The 19,398-nt window shown below is 48.6% G+C and overlaps 1 protein-coding gene across 3 annotated transcripts in view; it reads left to right on the top strand.

Moving 5' to 3' along the window:
- The first annotated feature begins 11 nt into the window (after nucleotides 1–11).
- LOC122156476 (disks large-associated protein 4-like) overlaps nucleotides 12–19,398 on the top strand; it is a 39,839-nt gene continuing 20,452 nt past the window's right edge. The window contains exon 1 of one of the 3 annotated variants that reach the window (XM_042811220.1): nucleotides 12–75. In XM_042811220.1, coding sequence (XP_042667154.1) covers nucleotides 45–75 — 31 coding nt within the window. In that variant the 5' untranslated portion in view covers nucleotides 12–44. Of the gene's footprint in view, nucleotides 76–7,690; nucleotides 7,840–19,398 lie in introns of those variants that run through there. The other 2 variants (XM_042811224.1, XM_042811219.1) reach the window with 2 other exon arrangements.

Genomic DNA, 19,398 nt, shown 5'->3' with positions numbered 1-19,398 from the left:
CTCCCCGTCTCTCTGGTCCCCTCCGCCCCTCCTTTGTGTCTCCCATGGCTTTGTGTCTGGAGCTCCTGAAGCAATGTGAGTGCCCGGGGCGCGGCGGACGGGCGGGCGGGGGGCCGGGCCGGGCCCTGCATGGCTCCGCGGCGGCCGCCGCTCCCCGCCTGCTCCGCTTGCCGCCGCTCCCTGCCCCGGTCGCCGCCCCCGGGGCTCCGCCGCGCCTCGCCCGCCCCGCTTCCTTTCTCCCCCGCTTGGCTCTTCGCTGCTCCGGGGCTCCCGGCCGAGTCTCGCTCCGCTCCCGGCTGTGCCGTGCCGCTGCTCGGCAGAGGGCGAGGGACGCTTCTCGTGGGAGCGGGAGGCGCGGCCCCGGGTCTCGCTTGCTATTGAGCTTCCCCGCGGGAGCGGGACTGCGGCGGGCGGGGAGGAACGGCAGCGCCGGGCGGTCGGGCCGTGCCGCGCTCTCATCAGCCGGCCGGGGTCGCGGGGGGTCAGCGGCCGGCCGCCCCGGGTCGCCGCTTAGGCCCGTCGAGCGGCCCCTCGATGCCGAAGGAAACGAAATAGCGTTTTTCTGGATCGCGCGCTTCCTGATGTGCTGCTGATCCTTTTCAGGGAGCCGGTGGGGCTCTGCCTCCCGCTGAGGAAGGGTATTGTCTGGGTGCCGAAGGCTGAAGCTTTCCGTGCCTGTTGCTGCTAAAGGCTGACACTCAGCGGTGTGCCAGGCTGGCATTCTCTGTTGGGAAGTGCTGCTTTGGCCTGGGACGAGGCTGGGTCTCGGCTGGGGCTGCCTGGTGCTGTGTCCTCCTCCAGGGCTCCTGCCTTAGGCTGGGTGCTTCACAACAGAGCGGCAAACATAGCTCTGGAAGCAGTGTGGTGTCAAGGCTGGGTGGGTTTCACATCTAGAGTTCTGAGTGACTGTAACTCTTAGTTTCTACCGCAGCCTTTATTGAAAGGCTCGAAGAAGAGCATTATTTCCAGAACCCATTTCACTTATTCTGTGAGAATATGGACCTTGACCCTGGGAAATGTGTATCTGAGTCAGGAATGAAATCAGGATCTCTGGCTCCTAGGCTGTAACTCCCCAGTTAAGAGATTAAAAAAAAAAATCCTACTCCATGTAGCATTGGATCCTAAAAATAAGTTCAACCATGTGGAATGATAATGAGCCAGATTGCCAGTTTGTGCCAATCAGCAGACTTGGTTCTGTGGGGTCTGCTTGGTGCCTGTTCCTGCAGCGGGTGCTGGGAGGAGGTCAGGCTGCTATCAGTGTGTGGGGAAAGTGTCTGCAACCAGGACTCACATCCAAAAGGTAATTTGTGTGCGTGTATTCTGCAGTGGTAGTCAGGAGGACATGTGTGTTGGACAGGTGTTGGAGGCACGGAGAACTTAGAAGCACGTTCTTTGTTAAGATACAGTGCTGTAGAGCTCTTCAGGGTGGTACCTGACTTCTCTGTGTAGCAGAGATGTGTCCACACTGCGGGCCTCAGAGTTGTCATTGTGGATTTGCAGTCTGGAGGGTAGTGAAAATATGGGGGGAGGGAGTTGGAGTCGTGCAGCCCTCACAGCTCCAGGTCCAACAGGCGCACTGCAGGGCGCGCTGGGCTGTGCCTGTGGTGTGGCCCCGGCTGTGGAGCAGGCAGTCAGCTGCTGGCTGAGCCGCCTTGGCCTTTGCAGCTGTGGGTGGGTCAGCAGTTGGGAGCTCAGCTGCCAGATCTGCACGTGCACATCAGGTCCATGGGCTCTTCTGACTGCTTAGTCAGGTTTTTCACCTGCTGCTCCAAGCTCCGACCTGCTGTGCTGTGCATGGAGACCTGGTGCTCCGTGAGCTCTGAGCTCTTTGTGCTTTTAATAGAGAACTAATAACTGCTGAGCACTCACAAGAACCAACTCATTATTTGTGTCCTGCATGGATGTGTGCTGTTGGAGCCCAGCTCCTCGTGGCTGGAAGATAACTACTTGCTGGGCCTAGAGGTGCTCTCTGTGTCCATTTGCAGGGCCTCAGTGGTGCTCTGTGCAACCTGCAAAACAGCCTCAAATGTTTTTAATGGATTGAGGAGGCATAATTGGATTCAGCGCAGTGCAAGTTACAGTAACATATGTGAGCTGGAAGGATTAAGGCTGTGCAGGCGGGTGGCCTTGTTCAAGAAAAATCCACTTTAATATCTGCAGTGGAAAGTTGTCACTGTTTTTTCTGTCAGAGCAGATTTGAAAAGGAAGGGGAGAAATACTAAGTATAATTGTGGCTTGCTTTGGAAGGAGATTAGTGTTCAGGCTATTGGATCAAGTGAAGGCTGTACTGAGACTTGGGACAGTAGCAGTGAACTTGAGTCCCTCTGGTACAGCTCCCAGAAGGTGCTGATCCTCCGCTCCTGCTCTGCACCTCGTGGTGCAGTGAGGGGACAGCAATGCTGGAGTGTTGGAAGTAAATTGTCCTTAACCGAGCGGAAGTCAAAACTATTTGCAGCTGTGCTTGTTGGTGAGAGAGCAGGCACGCTGGTGCTGTCTGTGTCAATTCCTTTTGCAGCATTAATGAATTGTTGGGCACTTGGTGCAGAAGAGCATGCTGAGCGAACCTTTCCTTCCCTGGAGGAGCAGTAGGTGAAGGGAGTGATTACTCCAGAACTGAAGTTTGGGCCTCAGCTCAGCCCTCTGCATCTCTGTCCCAGGATAGGGCAGTACCAGTGGTTCCGTACTGCAGGATGGGCTGACAGTCACTGTCTGGGGTAGGTGAGGAGCAGCCCTGGGGTGATGGTCCTCACCTGCAGGTGGTACTGAAGCAGGAATGCAGTGGGGAAGTTTATCTCGGGATATGCTGGTATAGTCACCTGGAACATGCGAGCGGGAGAAGGGCAGATTGACCCAGCGCTGTTTAACAGTGAGCTTATGTAGGAACTTGAATGCAGCACTGTGTTGTTGCTCTCTGAGCTGCTGGTCTTCACTGAAGGTCTGAAACTTGAGCAGGTGACTGCTGGACAGGGCTGGAGAGGGAAGTGCACTCAACATGCCTTTTTCTACCCAGGAGAGTAAGTGAAATTCCTTCTGGAGGTTCTTCCAACTTCTGTTGGAGAATAAGACTCTGGCTACCTTCTGCCAGGTCTCCCTGAATTTGTCCTTGCAGTGTTTGGCTACTCTGGAGGAAGATAACAAGTTTGGATTTTCTCCTGCCCTGCCAGGCCCCTTGCTTGGTCTCACAGTGTGAAATCCCCATGTAAGCATACCAGATGCAGGAGGGATGCCTGACACCTGCATGAGTTGAAGTGCCGCAGCCTGCACACTGCTGCTCCCCCTAAGCAGAGGGTGCACGCAGGAACTTGATGCTCCTCATTGGCATACAAGGTCCCAGGGGTTAAGCTTGTCACCTCTTCTTGCAACACCAACGAAGATTTTAAAGTCTCTTTGCAGTGGACTTACCAGAAACGGGACGTAGCTTGCTCCATCAGACAGCAGTGCTTGAAGAGAAATAGTATAAGGATACATAAATTTAAATTACCTCTAATATTTACATGAAGGACATGCTGACTGTCTGTCTTGCACATCCTATTTAACACTCTTCATTAAGAAGTTCAGGTTTCATTTCAGTGATCTTTTCTTTTAAGCCTAATTGTAAGAGATCAAAGCTTAAGTTACTGTGTTGTGCCTCCAGTTTGAGGCTGACCAAGAAACTCCAGTGATGAGTGTTTCAAAGGTAAATTCTTAGTTGTGTGAGCCTGTCAGAGTGTAAAATTAAAGCAAAGACTAGAAGTTGAGTATGACTTCCTACTGATGCTGTCACAGTGCAGGTGACACTTAATGAAAGCTGAGAGGTATTTAAAAATTGATAAAAGGGAATTTTCAATGGGAGTTGTTGTCTTGAGGTTAGTCAAACTTTTGAGGAAGTTGTTTGCATTATTTTTTATATTCTGGGAGCAATTGAGGTTCTAACTGAATGTAGCCCACGTGAGGTGTTACTGAGCTGCAGATGATCCCAGACTTCCTAGCCAGGGTGGGGATATCTATGGTTGCATTCCATTCAGACTCAAAAGTGAGAAATTACAGCGTGGATATTCCATCCCTCCTAAGCCTTATGAATAAGGTAACTACTGATGTCTGAAGCTTGAGGAAATGTCCCAGGCATGGCAGAGTTGTGGGGTTTGTGAGCTCTCCTCTGAAGGTGCTGGTGAGCAGCTGCCCTGCTGCCTGGCTACTGGGTCTGCTTCTGCCAGGGCAGCGTGCATCAGAGCAGCCTGGGTGCCAGCACACTGCTGTGCAGCTGCTCTCCCTGCCACCTGGAAGGTTGCTTTGGTCCCTGTTTTGTTAGGAGGCCTTCTCTTGTTTGGACCCTGAGGCTTTTCTCAGTCCCTCAGTTTGGCCTAAACATGGGGTCTCGAGTCAGAATGGTTTTGTCCAGGAACTTTTCCAGGTTTTTGTGCTCTGTATTGAGAGACTACCAGCGCTTTCTTGCTTGACCTGCCACTCTAGGAACAACCCTGGGCTCAGGTTTATGCCTCTTAGCACTGCTGGTCAGAGCGAAGCGAGCTCCCTGGCAGCTGGTGTAATGGCCCAGCCCCATACAGTGTGTGGAGTGACTGTCCTGGGAGAAGGCAGCTTTGGGAAGAAGGTGCTGGTGACTCAGGGCAGGGAACTTCTTCCCTGAGTGCCTGAGCAGCTGCTTGTCCTGGTCACTTGGGAGAAGAGTGATAAGCAGTGCTTGTGCATCCAGAGCTGTGGTGTTGGATAAAGTAGCTGCTGGGATCTGAAACCGTTGAATTTTAGTGATCTTTCAGTTTGCAGTGTGCCAAGAGAAAGGCCTTGAGGTGGGAAATCCCAAGTAGCAGGCAGTGCAGAGGTGTAATCTGCAGCCTATTGCCTCAGCCACGGTGCTGCTGCTGTTGGCCTTGGATTTGCAGTTGGCACCAGGCTCCAGTGTTTGCATCTCACTGACACACGGAAATCTTTTAGGGCAAGCCTTTAGGGCGTTCTGTTGGCCGCCATTGCTAGTAGTGATGTTATGCCATACTTTAGCCTTTATCACTTCTCTGTTAACTTGCATACTAGAGATAAGTGCTCCAAAAAGCTCTATATTGCTGAGAGGAGGCTGCTGATGCAGGCTGGTGCCGTTCTACTCTTGCAGAAGTTATTCCTTGAATCAAAGCAAGGCATCAGATTTAGGAGAAAAAAAAAAAAAAGGGAGCCAGGTCATTTTTAAGTGCAAGCATCCAGCCTTGCTGAGCAGTAGTGGTTGAGGGCTGGGGGCCCTACTGCCTGGGAGCAGCTCGTGGCTGCCAGCAGGTGCGCCACTGTGAGGGCATCAGTGGTTGCTGCATTGGCCCTCCCTGGGGAGGTGGGGATGCACAGTGCTGCCCTGCACGCTCCCTGCCCAGGCCGGGTGTCCATGTCAGCAGGGCTGGGGCCGCAGCAGGATGTGGCTTTCTGACTGCAGCCCATTTGCAGGAGGCCCAGGGCAAGGTGCGGAGCTGGGGCAGCCTCCCCTGACCAGTGGGAGCCACAACCTGGCCCTCACCCTGCTGCTATTGTGCTTGGGTCATTTGGCTCACCTGGAGAGAAGGCTGCTGGCTGCGCAGGGGAATCCCTTCCTTACCTGTCCAGGGTGACATAGATGTGTGTCTGTCGCCTTGCCTCTTCAGAATGCTGTGCTTTGAGCTGAGCTTCTCTCCTCCTGTTAGGACAGAATGGGGCCAGCCATTTATGCTGCTGGTGTTGTGACAGCAGCAAACTTTGAAATGCTGTCTGCTTTCTTCTGGCTATTTGTGTGCTTACCTTTGATTTATTTTTTTTTTCCCCTGTTTTTTAAGGTCTTTGAATATTTAGGCTGCTGGGAGAGGCAGCTCTCAAAATAACTTCAGAGGCTGGTTATCTCCAAATATTGTTTCCATTTCTCTCAGATTCTTCCCTTTTGTTGGTAATGTCTTTCCACTGCAGCAAGGTCTGGCTCACACTAAATCACACGTTCTGCTCTCTTCTAGCTCTTGATCTCCTAGCGATCGTGGTTGGGTATGGGTGATGGCAGTTGTTCTCACAGCCAGCAAATGTGGTCGCAGCTCTGCTGAGTGAATTTGTGTGCCAGCAACACTGAAGCCATACTGAAGAATGAAGTAACTGTTCTGGAGGGGTAAAGCAGTGGTTTATGAAATGCGGTGCCCCTCAGAGGCTATCCTGCAGGTGGAAGCATGCAGGTTTGTGTTCCTCTGCAGCTTGAGCCAATGGTGTCTGCAGGTGGCAGGTGTCAGACTAAGACCTGGAAGTATCACAGGACAGCTTGTTTTAATGTCAGTGACATGGGTTGCTGTTAAGGCCTTGACTCGGGCTTCTTCATGTGAAGTGATGTCACCAAGTTGAGGTAGGAGCTGGTAAGTGTTGTGTACAGCAGCTCGCTTGGGTGGTGGATTTATACTTCTGCTGTAGTTGTTAAGGGTACCTGTTCAATGTGTTTTATGATAATTCTTACGATGTGATGATTTTTCAACATCACTTTAAACTGACTCAGTTTTTGCCAGCTGTGCCTTATCACAAAACAGCTGCCATCCTGATGACTGCCCAGCCTCTGCATGCCACAAGTCAGCCTGTGCTAGGACTGCACACTGTTTTTCCTGCCAAGGGTGACAGACATCTCCTTCCCACTGAATCACACAGGAACAGAGTAGGTCTGCTCAGTGCAGTGTTATCCTAGAAGGCTTAGCCACTGCTGGTGGTGAGCATGGTCAGTATTGCTGTGCTCCAGCTGCTGTGTTGGGTGCAGATGTTCTCACTCCAGCTAGCCTTTGTCCTGTAGCTTGCACCTTCAAGCTTGCTGCCTCTAAACCAAGCATGTAACTTGCTGCAGTGTTTGGGCTACCTGAGAAATGTGGCTGGCTGAATTTATAGACAAGTAGAGGAGCCTGTGACTTAAAGCCCAACTGTGGCACACTGCAAACTGACATTCTGTCCCAAGGGCTCCCCAGTAGCAGTAAGTTTTTCCTGGTCAGCGTATGCTGTAAGAGGGAGTGAAGATCAGTTAGGAAATCTTCCCTGACTTAAATTGTTTTGGCTTTGCTGGGGGCGCATCCACTTACAGTAGTGGAGATTGGTTCTGTGTGTCTCTTACTGCTTTGGAAGCTGAAAGCAATGTAACATAGATGCCTAGAAGGTGCAAATCTCTTTCGCAGCCATTTCAAATCCCGGGGCTGTGCCATCCTTGAAGTTAGTCTTAGCTGTCGTGATTCACTGCATGGGTTGGCAACCTTGGGTTGGTTTCTTTTGTGTTGCCCCCACATGTGTGCTAATTATAACCAGCTGAAAGGCACTTGAGAAGAGTTGCTGAGGAATAATGGGCTGAGAAGCCTCCGAAGCGTGTGGGCAGGCTACAATGGAAAGGGGAACTCAGTGTGAGGGAAGAGGGGAAAAATGGTATCTCTGAGCCAGGCTGTGCTCAGCATTTTTAAAACTGGGAAAGGTGCTAATGATATCATGGATCTTCCAGTCTACAAGGACTTCTTATTTATAGCCTTGGTTGGGGGGTTTTGGGTTCACCTGGCAAACTAAAAGAAAGATTTTCTTTGTTGGAGAGACGTGCTTTCTCTAACAGCTTCTCTCATTTCTGTCAATTACTATGGCTCCAACCACAAAAGAGCTTTCTGGTTCTAATTGGCCTCCTCCTGCTCTGATTCCGTTGTGTTGCTCTGTTGCCATGGAGACGATCGTGATGTCACATGCTATGGCATCACTGACAAGTGGCTGGGAGGCAGTTGTTAATGTTCACCCTCGCCCCAGCAGTCAGTAGGTGGGAGGAGAGCTGGATAGAACTCGGGAATGATACACAGCTTTTAAACAGGGCCGGGCTGCTGTTGCTTCGGGAGAGACACGATGGAAGAGGTAATATGACTGCTTTCTAAAAGTTGTTCATCAGTATGTCTGTTGTGTTGAGCATACTTTAAGAATAATAATAATATGGCAGGAAGCCCAAAATCTCCAGCTATCACAGTGCTACTTCACTCGAGCTCTGTTAACACGTGTTTGTGATGCCAAAACCCAAGTACCCACTCGGCTGCATTCCAGTGGTGCTGTGGTGGGTCTGGGCTGGGTAACAGGTACCCTGAGCTTGTCTGCATAGCTCTGATGTCAGTCCAAAATGCTGGTGTGGCAGTCAGAGTGACTTCTTTAGGGGTCTCAGTAGCTTTCCAGCACTTCTGAGACAGAAGTTTCTTTCTGTTGTGGCATTACTTCAGTGCACTGAGGGGTAGCAGGGTGCTGCTACACAGTGAGCTCATGAAGGCCGGCAGGATTTAACTTGTATGTCCTGCGTGAGCTCAGTGGAGACGGCAGTGTAGGAGAGAATCGGGCTTCTTTCATAGCTTAATTCTGTCTTTTGCCAAAATGCTGGGAACTTGCATCTCATTTCCTGGAATGCCGTGACTCATCATTGCTAAGACAATGTTTGAGAATGTGTCCTGGTTTCTACAAAGTCCTGCACGCGTTTGTCCCTAGCTTTATCCATTTGCTGTAAGCTGTCAGGCTGTCTGAGCACGTGGCACAGTACACTGTCTTGAGCCTCCTCAAATATTAAATAGTCTCCTCTTGGCTAGCGGAAAGCAGGACTCTATTTTTGGTGCTTGAGCTGGCAAGCAGATAGCTATTTTTTTATTTTTCATCGTTGAAAAAGGGCCTCGTGGCTGCTGCCACAGAAGCACGCTGCCAGTAACTTCTCTCTGTGTGTTGTGGATTTCCCTGTCCATGGGCTGTGCCTGGAGCTCTGGGATGAGACCGGGGTGCTCATCTGCTGTGCGCAGGGACCTCGAGCACTGCAGCTGTAGCAGTTCTTTGGGCTGTTCTGGGCTTTAAGCACTCAGGGCTGGTACTTGCTTGGCAAGCACAGTAGTACATCTTCTCCCTTGTGCTTTGCTTGTTTTAATCTGCCTTGTGTTTAGACCAAAGGGATACAATTTCATGTAAGATGGAAGCTAAAACAAGCTGACTTTTTCAGAGTGAGAAATTTCTGGCTGTTTTCCTGAAGGGATCGAAATTGTTTTTCAACCATTTTGCTGACAGATGCCTTTTTCTCATTTACTTTCTGAATTGCTGGCCTTTAAGATGAAAGGCTGTAGAGCACAAAGGCAATGTCCTTCACAGGGTCTGTCTGGAACCTTGTAAGAACCCTGCCTGGAGGGAGGGGGGGATGTGGCCAATAGGCCAAATGCATTTGATGTCACGTTAATTTGTAGTGGTTGATCATACTGCAGCTAGCTGTCTGGCTAGCTTGGTTACAAGCTGAAAAGGGTAGGGGTGTTCCCACCTGACATAGGCTGGGTCTGGCCTGCTGGCTGTGAGCAGCTTTACTGAGGATACCTGACTAAAAAAAAAAACTGATCTGGAGGAACTGTTGCACTAGGAGGGAATGGATGCTAAAATACCTAAGATTAAAATTGTTCAAGACCAAAGTTTGCAGGCAGATGTCATTCAGGAAAAAATGTTAATAGCTCTTCTGTAATTATGCCTAGTCTGTGAGTCTGTTTTTATCCAGTTGTGTGTGTGGAATGGAAAGCTACCTCATCTCTGGGAAGGATAAGACAGTTTCCCTTATATACAGCAAAAGAGTGAATACCAAAGTATTTAGAGATTTCCATTAAAGGCTGGTTTTTTTTTTGTTTGTTTGTTTGTTTTTGTTTTTTTTATTACATGTGGTCTTGTCTGAGCAGTTATCCCAGCAAATTCCTCTATTATGTGATCGAGTGGCTAAGAAATGGGCTGTTCCTTCAGAACAAGGCTATGCATGGTGTACCTTATCCTCCAAACCCGTTTCTGCCCTAGGGAGTTACCTGTGGATGAGTCCATGATCTAATATTCTCAGCTGCTTTGTTCCTATGCCAGCGATGACTTCTGGCACACTTGAATACCAAATACACATCAGATAATCTGACCACTAGATAACTTCCACTGCTGAGTTCTCAGTAATCCATTATACATAGTCAGCTTGGAATATGTGATAGAGGCTGCTTTGTATTCCCATCTTTCAAAAATATGAAGTGCCTGACTGATGTTGTGATCCTTGAAGAGGCAGCTTGGAAGCTCTTCTTTCCCTGTCTATGCAACAGGTAACTTCTGCCAGTGGGAAAGGGCTTCATCCAGCTCTGGAACAGACAGAAGAGGAGCAGCTCTCACGAGTGACAAATCTGTGTTGCATACTTCATGATAGGTTCCTCCATGGCTGCTGTCACACAGCCAAAGGAAAACTAGGTCAGCGTTGTGCTGCTTTGGAGAGCAAGGGGCTGGCAGGAAAGGCAGAGACACCAGTGCTCCAGCCTCTCCTCTGTTCCTGGTGGCAGGTCTATGCTGCCCACCTTGGACTTCAGATACTTTAACTTGTGTTTGCCTTCTGTGATTTCTTCCTCCCCCGTGCCAAACCCTTTCTGCTCAGTATACTTGCAGTTTTCTCAAATGTTACATGCCAGGCTGGATTGGCTGGCATGTAAACCAACTGATGTACTGCAGGAGGAAAAACTGAGATGCCAGCCAAGTTGCCTAAGCACTTCAGGGTAGGGCCAGAAACGAGTTAATATTCTGCAAGTTGATGTGTTCTGCTGTGTTCCCTGAAATGCAGGCATAAGGGCACTTATCTGCCACTCAGATAAGTTTAAAAAGACGTTTGGCAAGATGATTGCCCATGGGATGGTAAGCAGTTTCCAGGTTTAAGAGGGAATAGTGGGCTACTGGCATCTTTTGCAGGATGACCCTGCAAAATGTATCTCATGTATTAAGGAAAACAGTGTTCCTGTCTGAAAGACAACATAGTGAAAATTGCTACAAGTTTGGGCATCTTTCCAGTGCTGAAGTTTCAGGCATTCTTTCAGCAGCAATTGGTTAAGGGTTGTGACACCAAATGCTTGTTCAGATTGCAAGTCATCAGATCATGCTGCAAGCCAGGGCCTGGAGATGAGAATCAAGTCATCTTGTGCGATCTCTGATAAAGTCTTCTGCACTAGAGCTGCCTGATCTGTAGCAGCAGTGGTCAAAGCTGAACAGTGTCTGCAGACATCCCATGGAGATGGAGGTTAACAAGGTATGGATTTGTGCTCAAAGCAAGCTTGTAGAGAAAAGCAGATGATGCAGAGCTGTCAGATGCTGTTCAGAAGATGGCTAAAAGGGGAGTCATTTAAGTACATCTGAAAGTCCCAGGTTAAGCCGCCCTGCTTCAGAGTGGTAGGGTAGGCCTTAGGTTTTGTGTTGTCTCTTCACTGCTTGGTAACAGCTGGCCAGTGAGTGACGTGAGAGAATGAAGTCCTTCCCTCTGCCTTATAAGTGAATCGCGATAAGTGAATCGTAAAAGAGCCTTATCTGCTCTTTTCCAGTCCCTTACCAAAGGGGAAATAACTACTGAGCCCAGGTTTGTTCTTCCTGGGATCTTTCTACCTGCATTGAGCGCTGCTTACAGTAAGGTGTCGTGCAGGGCAGGCATGAAGGAGGCAGGGGTAGTTAGTACTGTGCTGTTTCAATCTTGAAGTTTTCCTGGTCTAGCCAGTAATGACACACTTTAAGGATGTGAATCAGTTGTATCAGTGGTATAAAAAAAAAAAAAAAAAAAAAAAAAAAAAAAAAAACTTGCTGCCCAAACCACAATGCAGTGGTGAGTAAGGATAGGGTGGGGTGGATACAGAATAAGGGTTAGGACAGAATGGGTGAACAGTACTGCTGGCTCTGCTGCGTGGTATGGTCTGCTGCTGGAAGCTGAACTGCCAGTCTGCCTCAGTGCTGCTGAGCCTGCCTGGTTCCAAAGCCTCTGTGGGGCTGGAAGAAGCAAGTCTGAAAACCTGCAGGCCTGGCTGCAGGCAGCATAACCTCCTGCATCACCTTTCCCCGTAAGCTGCAAAACTCTTGTTAAGTCTTTGTCCAGATTTTCCGTATCTTTGTCATTTTCCTGGAGAATATATGCTGGAGATGCCTGTGTTGTATATTTAGTCTACTTACTGCACAGAGTTGTTTTGAGCTATTAGTAGCCTTAATTTGAAGGGCCTGTGGCTGCTGTTTGGTCTCCAGCACTGAGGTTCTCTGAGCCTGTTGATCCATGCAGCAGCTGATTCATGCTGGGCTCAGCTCTGATCTGATTGACTGTGACAGCTTCTGGCTGTGCTGGCAGAGCGTGCCTGGTGTCACGGGCAGGGCTGGGCAGTCTGTGGCCAGGGGTGCTGATGGCTGTTCGGAGCCTGGTGAGCTGGTGCTATTAGCCTGTGGTGTGCAGTGCTGAGGGTCAGAGCTAAGGTTTCTATGTATGTACAGTCACGAATGTAGGAAGGAAGTAGTCCAGCAGGATCTACAAAACTTTGTGTGCTCAGCAGTGCAGCTTGTACGTATGTGAGCTCTGTCTCTGCACAGTTTGTACTTGGTTCTATCTTTAATTAAAGACTAAAGGTGGAGTACATTTTTTCCTCTTCCAAATAAGATGTATGAGTAGTTTTTGTAACTGGCTTTATGGTAAAATCCCTCTGACAGAACAAAGGAGTGATTGTTTTTCTTTCCATGGTAAATCTCTGATTAGGTCTGATTTCTCTGGCATTGTTAAATACTCAGGAAAGTGGGATGCTTGTTGATACACTGGGGCTGGTACTCCTTAATCCAGCAGGCACCAAGGCATGGGAAGCGGGGCTGCTTTTCCCCAGGTCCCTGGTACAGGCTGCTCTGAGTGCTGCAGTCCCAGCTGTGCCCATGCTCTATGCTGTGGTAGCTGAATTCTCCCTGTTTCCCTACCGTGTACGTATTTCTTACCTTGCACCCATTGCTCACCATAGTATTACACTTTGTGGACTTGTCTGTGGAACCCACCAGCTGTAAGTACAACTGGGATGGAAAAGGGGTCGATGGGAGGTAACCTCATAGGGAAGCTTTGTGGGCTCTTTGAAGTGTGACCCTCCAGTTTCACACTTTGCTTTCTGTTTCATGCCTGAGTTCTGTTTGCCTCCTTTCCCTTCTCCGGCACCTTCAGAGAGCCAACAGGCCAGCTTCCCTTTCTGTGAAGGGTCTGAATGTTCAGGATGGCAGGGGACCTCATAAGCTGGGGGTTGGTTGTCCGAGGTGATAAATCAGACTGCACATTTGCTTTGAAATTTCAGAAGCAATTGTTCCATGTCGTTGCTCTCACATGTGTACCTAACAGAAATGAGTAGTAATGCACAGAGCATACATATTCTACATGTGAGATCAAAGGATGTGTCAGAACTTAAGCTTTAATATCCTGAAGCTTTTTGCCTCTAATGCGCAAGAGCTGAAGCCTAAGGCAAGTTTGCTCATTCTGATTTAAAAAAAAATATATTCTCTAGTTAGTCAGACTACTGAGAGTTTGCACTAATAACATTCTGGGTTTGAGAATAGCACGATTTGCCTAACCAAGCCCATCTCTAGCTTTAAATGCTGTCATCTTCCCGTGCTCTTACTCAGTACTGAGTGCTGTGTGTGCAGGGAGGTGGCTGCTCCTGGTACCTGGCTGGACAAGGAGAGGGTGGAATGTCCTGGAATGTGGCTTCTGAGGAAAGAAGTAGCACTCTAATCAAGTGAGAAATCCAGTCACTGTGCAGATTGTCACCGTGTCAAACACTTTCCTTAAATCCTGCTCTGGCTTTGAACATCGCTGCAGAAGCAAGCCAAGAGAGAACAGGTCAGGGTCCTTAGACTTCAGTTTATCCATTCAGGAGTTGTTAGCTTGGTGAGTGATGCTACTGGACCTTCCAGGGAGGTTTTTTTTTTTTTTTTTTAATGCGTCTTCCAGAAATAGTGCTATATGCTATATTCAAAATGTGTGGAAGGGCTGGATCTAGTTATTTCCTTCTCCACTGCCACAGCATGTGAACTCTCTCCTTTAAACAGGGAGCGTTTCTAAAGCTGTCACACAGAGTAGTCCTGGGGGAGAGACTGAGCATACCAGAGACGTGTCCTGCAGGACTGTGGTTTTGGAGGCTGTGCTATTTTTCAAATGTTTGATCTTGTCAGCAAAAGTGGTACTTAAATTAACAGAATGCTAATAATTGTATTGCAAATTACTGTCTGCTTTCTTTTCTGGCCTAGAGAAGCCACGTATTAGGTGGATATTTACCTTTTTTTCTACCTGGTGAACTGACTGTTAATCCCTGTAGACCAGTGACATGGCTGGCTGTGGCCACGTGATGTGCAGACATGTTTTAAGAGGTAACTGGAGTCACACACAGCATGATGGGGAACAGGTGGAAACTATAAGGAGGCAGTAGGTAGGAAAGGGCTTTGACCCTCTGGACTGCTTTTACAGCCCTGCTTGTCTTCCAGCCTGGAGCTCTGGCAGCTGTCCCTTAGGTCTGCAGCCACGCTGCTCTTGTTGCAGTGGACAGAGTGGCTTGACTGAGCTCATGTTCTCTGTTGTGCTGCCCATCTAATGCAGTGCTAATGTAGATCTAACAAGTGCAGTTCCTGGCCTTTTTGCAGATCTCACATGCACTGATGCTCGCTATGGGAATTTATATGGCAGACACTCTCTTTAATGTTGCTCAGGTGCTCACTTTCTTGGTGCCCATATGAGCAGTTCACAGCTTTTTCAAGCGTTCAGATAATGACTTTCTGGTAAGAAGTCTGCTAAGGTAGGCAAATCATGTTGAAATCAGACCATACCCTGGCATAAATTCTCCCAGCATGAAGGCTGCTGTGTAAGGTGACTCACTTCTGTTGTTACACCCTTTCCCCAAGGATAAGGCATCCCTGCGATGGGAACCAGATGAGGGAGCTGGCCTGGGTTGCGCTGGACTTGATAGCAGTTGAGTCAGATATCTAATCAATTAATGTAATTAACAGTTTGCAGTAGAATTATCTCCTCTAGCTGCCCTCCTGGTTGTGCCTACAGTTAGAGGGGACAGTCCTATGGCACTCAGAATTACTTCACAAACTCTTCCAAATGTCTTGCAGCATAAGTTGCTGATGTTGCAGTGGTGGAAATCTACTGATGAAGATGATGCAATCTGCTGGAAGCTTGTAGTTAAATAACCCCACAAGTACTCTGCTGCTCCCTGTTGCAGCCACCTCGTTCCAATGTTCCCACAACTAGATAACTGGCCACGCATCTATTTACAGAGTGGTATCCCAAATAACTTGATACTGTTTTGTTCCCACAGCTGTGCTGTGCATCTTGGTTACAGATGAAAAAATAGAAGAACTAAATCTCTGTTGCTGTGAGGGGTGGGTTGGACTTTCACCCATCAGTGCTTCAATGCAGCATTGTTTTCAGTCTCTTGGAATTTGGGATTTGGGCTTGTTGGGGTGAAGCTTGTCTGCTGTCAGCTCATGGGCATCTTACATCTTCTACAAGTCTGGCCAGAAACTGGATGGTTTTACAGCACTGCCTGAAGCTGGGATTCGCTCTTGGTCTGGTTGTGTTGAAGTCACCAGCCCTAATGAGCAGGGAATAGCCAGTGGTGCAGGAAGGGCTTTCCTGGCTGTGTGCTGGTACATCCCTGGCAGTCAACAGGAGGATGATTCCTCTGCAGCTGGGTGCTGGGATCCCCATGAAACAGGCAGAGCGTAGCAGTCCTGTGTGTGGTGGGAGTGGGAGAAAGCGGGTCCCAAGGCTGCCCATGTGTTGATTGCTGAAGAGGAGCAGCTTTTTGGACCCTTGTTGATTTGACAGACACCTCAACCCCACGTGCTGGGGATTAACATCACAGCCACAGCTTGAGCAAGTGGGAAAGTGTCCAGCATGTCATCAGATTGGTTTCTATCTTCTGCTCACACAGGACACCTGAAAACTAAGGGCTTTCCCACCTCTAATTTGGTGCTTTCCCACCTCTTTACTTACCACAGGACTATTAATTTCAGAAGCACTGTAGTTGTTTTTGGCCTTTGAAAGACTGATAGGGAGTAAATGATGTTCTTCCCACACTGAAGTATGGTGACAGAGCTGACAGCATGGTGAATTCTTTATATATGTATATGTGAGGATGAAAATTAATTTCTGCAGCATACACTCCAGGCCTGTAACTTCTTGTTATACGATCAGTTCCAGCATTCCAGTTCCTCAGCTTCTTGACAGCACTTCTCTCACTGATGCCTGCAGAGGAGGGGCTTCTGGTGGAGTTACACCTTTCTTACCAACCTTTAACTAAACCCTGACTGAGACTTTAGAGCAGCCTTCTCGTAAGGGATGGAGCTCTATGGTCTTCAGTTGCTTACAGTTGGTATCGTGAGTCATAATCTAGCAGATGTCCCAGGTCTTCTGGCAGCCTTGATGCAAGGAACGTGTCTGGTATCTCTTCCTCTGAAAATGTGGCTTTGTTTTCTAAACAATCTGAATGTTTTCTTGGAGGTGCTTTATAAGAAAATGTAGAAGAACTGATTCTTATGTTTCCCTGTCCAATATCACTGGCCTCAGAAGTGACCTGAGCTACTCAAATGTTCCATCCCCTGGCAGCGGTGTCAGAGTGCTGGGGGCACAGAGCGCTGCAGTGTGAGCTGAAGGCTTGGCCTGGGGTTTGCTCCTGGTTCAGCCTGAGATGATGACAGCCTCCCTCTGCCCTTGTGCTGTGCCTGTCTCTCACAGAGGTGCTTCTTGTGTCTCACCTCGATCCAAACTTACAAGTTTAAAAACTGGTGTTCTAGGCCTATGGCTACATGATGACAGCTTGACTATTTTTGTGTAGCAATTCTTGTTTTCTAAGGACACAAGATGAAAGCACTTGCTGGACTAACCTCAAAGAGCCTGACCTGGTACCAGTCTATACTGGGGATTTTCTTGTAATAGCTACGTTATAGCTCTGTGCTCAGAGATCCCTTTGAGCTAGAGAGGGCGAAGGCTGAGCTGAGGGGAAAGCTCACGTCAGAATACTGGCATTTCACTTGGAAGAGTAAGCAGCTACTACTGTGAATTTCATCCTACAGCCAGCATTGGTGTTTGACAATTGGCATGAAGTGGCTGGTCAGATAGTGATGTGCTCTAGTCCTGTAATCATTCCCTGGCCAAGTGTGGGGAAAATGGCCAAGCTGAGAAATAGTTCCAACCTTGGGCAGTCCTCAGACTGTCTACTCTGGCTCTGCTTTTCAGGGAGCTGGAGAGGTGGCATTGTTCACTGAGCTGGTCATCATTCCCTTTGGTGTCTGTGTGAGACAAGGTCAGGCCAACACCCAGTGCTTCTGCAAGGCCAGCTCCTTAGCCAGGGAAATCCACAGTGGTTTTCTTGCAAGCGTCTTTATCCTTGATTTGTGAGGAAGTCTCCACAAAGAGCGGTTTGTGCAGCTTGCTCAGCTCCTGCAGGAAGACTCTTCTTGGCCTGTATGCTTTTATGTTGTCTCTACCTTTGTATTCCAGCAGCTGTCTGAATGCTCCAGCTTTGCCAGTTGGAACCACAGGGTTGTTGTGAACAAGTCCCAAGACCTGCCTGTCGGTATCTGTGGTGTTCTCCAAAGGGGTTGGTGGCACAGCTCTTTGGCATATTGGGACCCTGAAGACCCCTGCAAAAAGACCTGTATCTGCTGTCTAGAATTTCAAACTTGGTAAATCCCTGGTATGAGAAGCAGGGCCGTAGCTGTTTACCTTATTTTTGGTGTGTGACTTGCGCCTTGTGTCAAACTGAATACCACAGGTCTTGTGTTTTTGCCTTTGTACTGCTCCTGTTATTGCTTAGGTGGTTTTGTAATTAACAGAAGGGCTTCTGCATCTGTTTAGAGCAGGGCTTCACAACCAAAGAAGAAAAAAACCTGCTGATGTTTGTGCTGCTTGGGACAAGTGCAGATGACTGAGACAGCCCTGATGAAACTGATGTACATGCTGGAAGGGGAAGCTAAAGACGAATAGTAAAGAGGAGCATTTTGGATAGACTTTTGAGGCTGTTCCATGCTTCTAAATGAGTCTCCCTGGAAAGCTCCTGACATCTGTTTACAACTCTTCTGACAGAGCAGCTGGAGGAGGTTTTACAGTGCCTTCCCAGAAGGCTCATGCAGCCCTGGGCAGTCAGGGGAACGCCAGTGAGATTGCATAGCTGTGGCTGAGTAAGGAGAGATGTCTTCCAAAAGCATTTCTGGTAAACTGTCTTCCACTGGACCAACTTCACAACTGTCAGGCTCAAGTTCATTCACTTTACCTTCCTTAAGCCACTCTAAACCAGTGCTTGCTGCCTTCTTCCAACCCGGCCAGACTAACAGCTTCCATTGGTGCTGTGAGACAGATTAGGAAAAACAAAGCACCAATGCTGGAAACCTTGCTTGGTTTACTAGTTGATGTTTCAGCCTTACAGGTGGAGTCCCTGCAGCAAATATGCTGAATAATCTACGGAACAGCCCTAAGATTCCTGAGAATGTGATCTGGACAGCGTTTGCTTTGTAGTTGGAGCTGTGCAAGAAGTGGGTTGAAAGGTGCGGAGAGAAATTGGTGGTCTGTCAACTGGAAGAAAGTCCCAAGCAGAAAACAGGGCTCAAACTGGGAAAAGCAATGTAGGGAAATGAAGCCCTTAAGTCTTGCAGCATGTAGCTTTCAAGACAGGAAAACAGTGTGGGGCAGCTGAGCAAAGTCCTGAACACACCATGGCAGACAAGATGGCGTGAGAAGCAGCATAACTTAAGTGTTGTTCAGACTTGTTGCCTAGTAACTGAGTCTGTTAAATTGATGTGGTAGGACTGTTAGCCTCTCCTTTGCATCCTTTTTCTAGTAACAAGCCTTCAAAGTGCATCCTGGCGAGTTCTGCAAGCTGGAGGACCAGGCTGATGTGGGTGTGGGTGAGCAGGTACTGCATGCATGACTCTAGGCCTTTCTCCTGCTGCCTGTACTTGTGGCTGAAATGCAGTGGTCTGGGCTCAGATTGAAAGATTGCAGGGACTCTTCAAGGCAGTCCAATGGGAGCCTGGGGTTTTGGAGCCCCTGGTAAAAAGCAAAGCTTGTTAATGGCTTGAAGCTGTTCAGGTCAGAGTTAGCTCGGTGTGCTTGCAGAAGACTCCGTTGGTGGCTGAGGTTTGTTGTGCTCTTTCATTTTGGAGCCTGGAACAGTGGTTTCTTTGTCTCATTGTCTCCTTGATTCCCAAACAAAGCATTCCAGAAAGTTTAGTCCTGATACCTCCTCCCATTGGAAGGGTGGGAGAACAGAGCATTCTCCTGGGGGTGTTTGTGATATTTGAAATTCCTAGGAAATCACAGTTGAGGACTCTAGGCCTATAGGAGAGCAGTGTGAGCGAAGTCACTGGAGACAGTCTGTGCTGCCTGTCTGCCTCCTATGTGCCTAGACAGAGAGAAGGGATGTTAGAGCTCAAGAGGTGCAGCTTTGTTGGAACATGGGTTAGTTCGTAAAGGAGTATGCTGAAAACCAAGCGATGATAACAGCTGTGCTTTCAGAAGCTTTCTAATAGCTTATCCAAAAGGATTAGAAGGTTGAAATATTTGCTTAATTGCCTGCTGTGGCTCTGAGGACTGACTTTGTCTCCTCAGATCAGATGAGGGGTGTGCAGCAT

The sequence above is a fragment of the Centrocercus urophasianus genome, unplaced genomic scaffold (assembly GCF_019232065.1).
Source record: "Centrocercus urophasianus isolate 14NV4802_14NV808 unplaced genomic scaffold, USGS_Curo_1.0 seq_1222, whole genome shotgun sequence".
Lineage (NCBI taxonomy): Eukaryota > Metazoa > Chordata > Aves > Galliformes > Phasianidae > Centrocercus > Centrocercus urophasianus.
The sequence above is the reverse complement of the archived record's forward strand: the minus strand, read 5'-3'. Positions and strand labels throughout refer to the sequence as shown.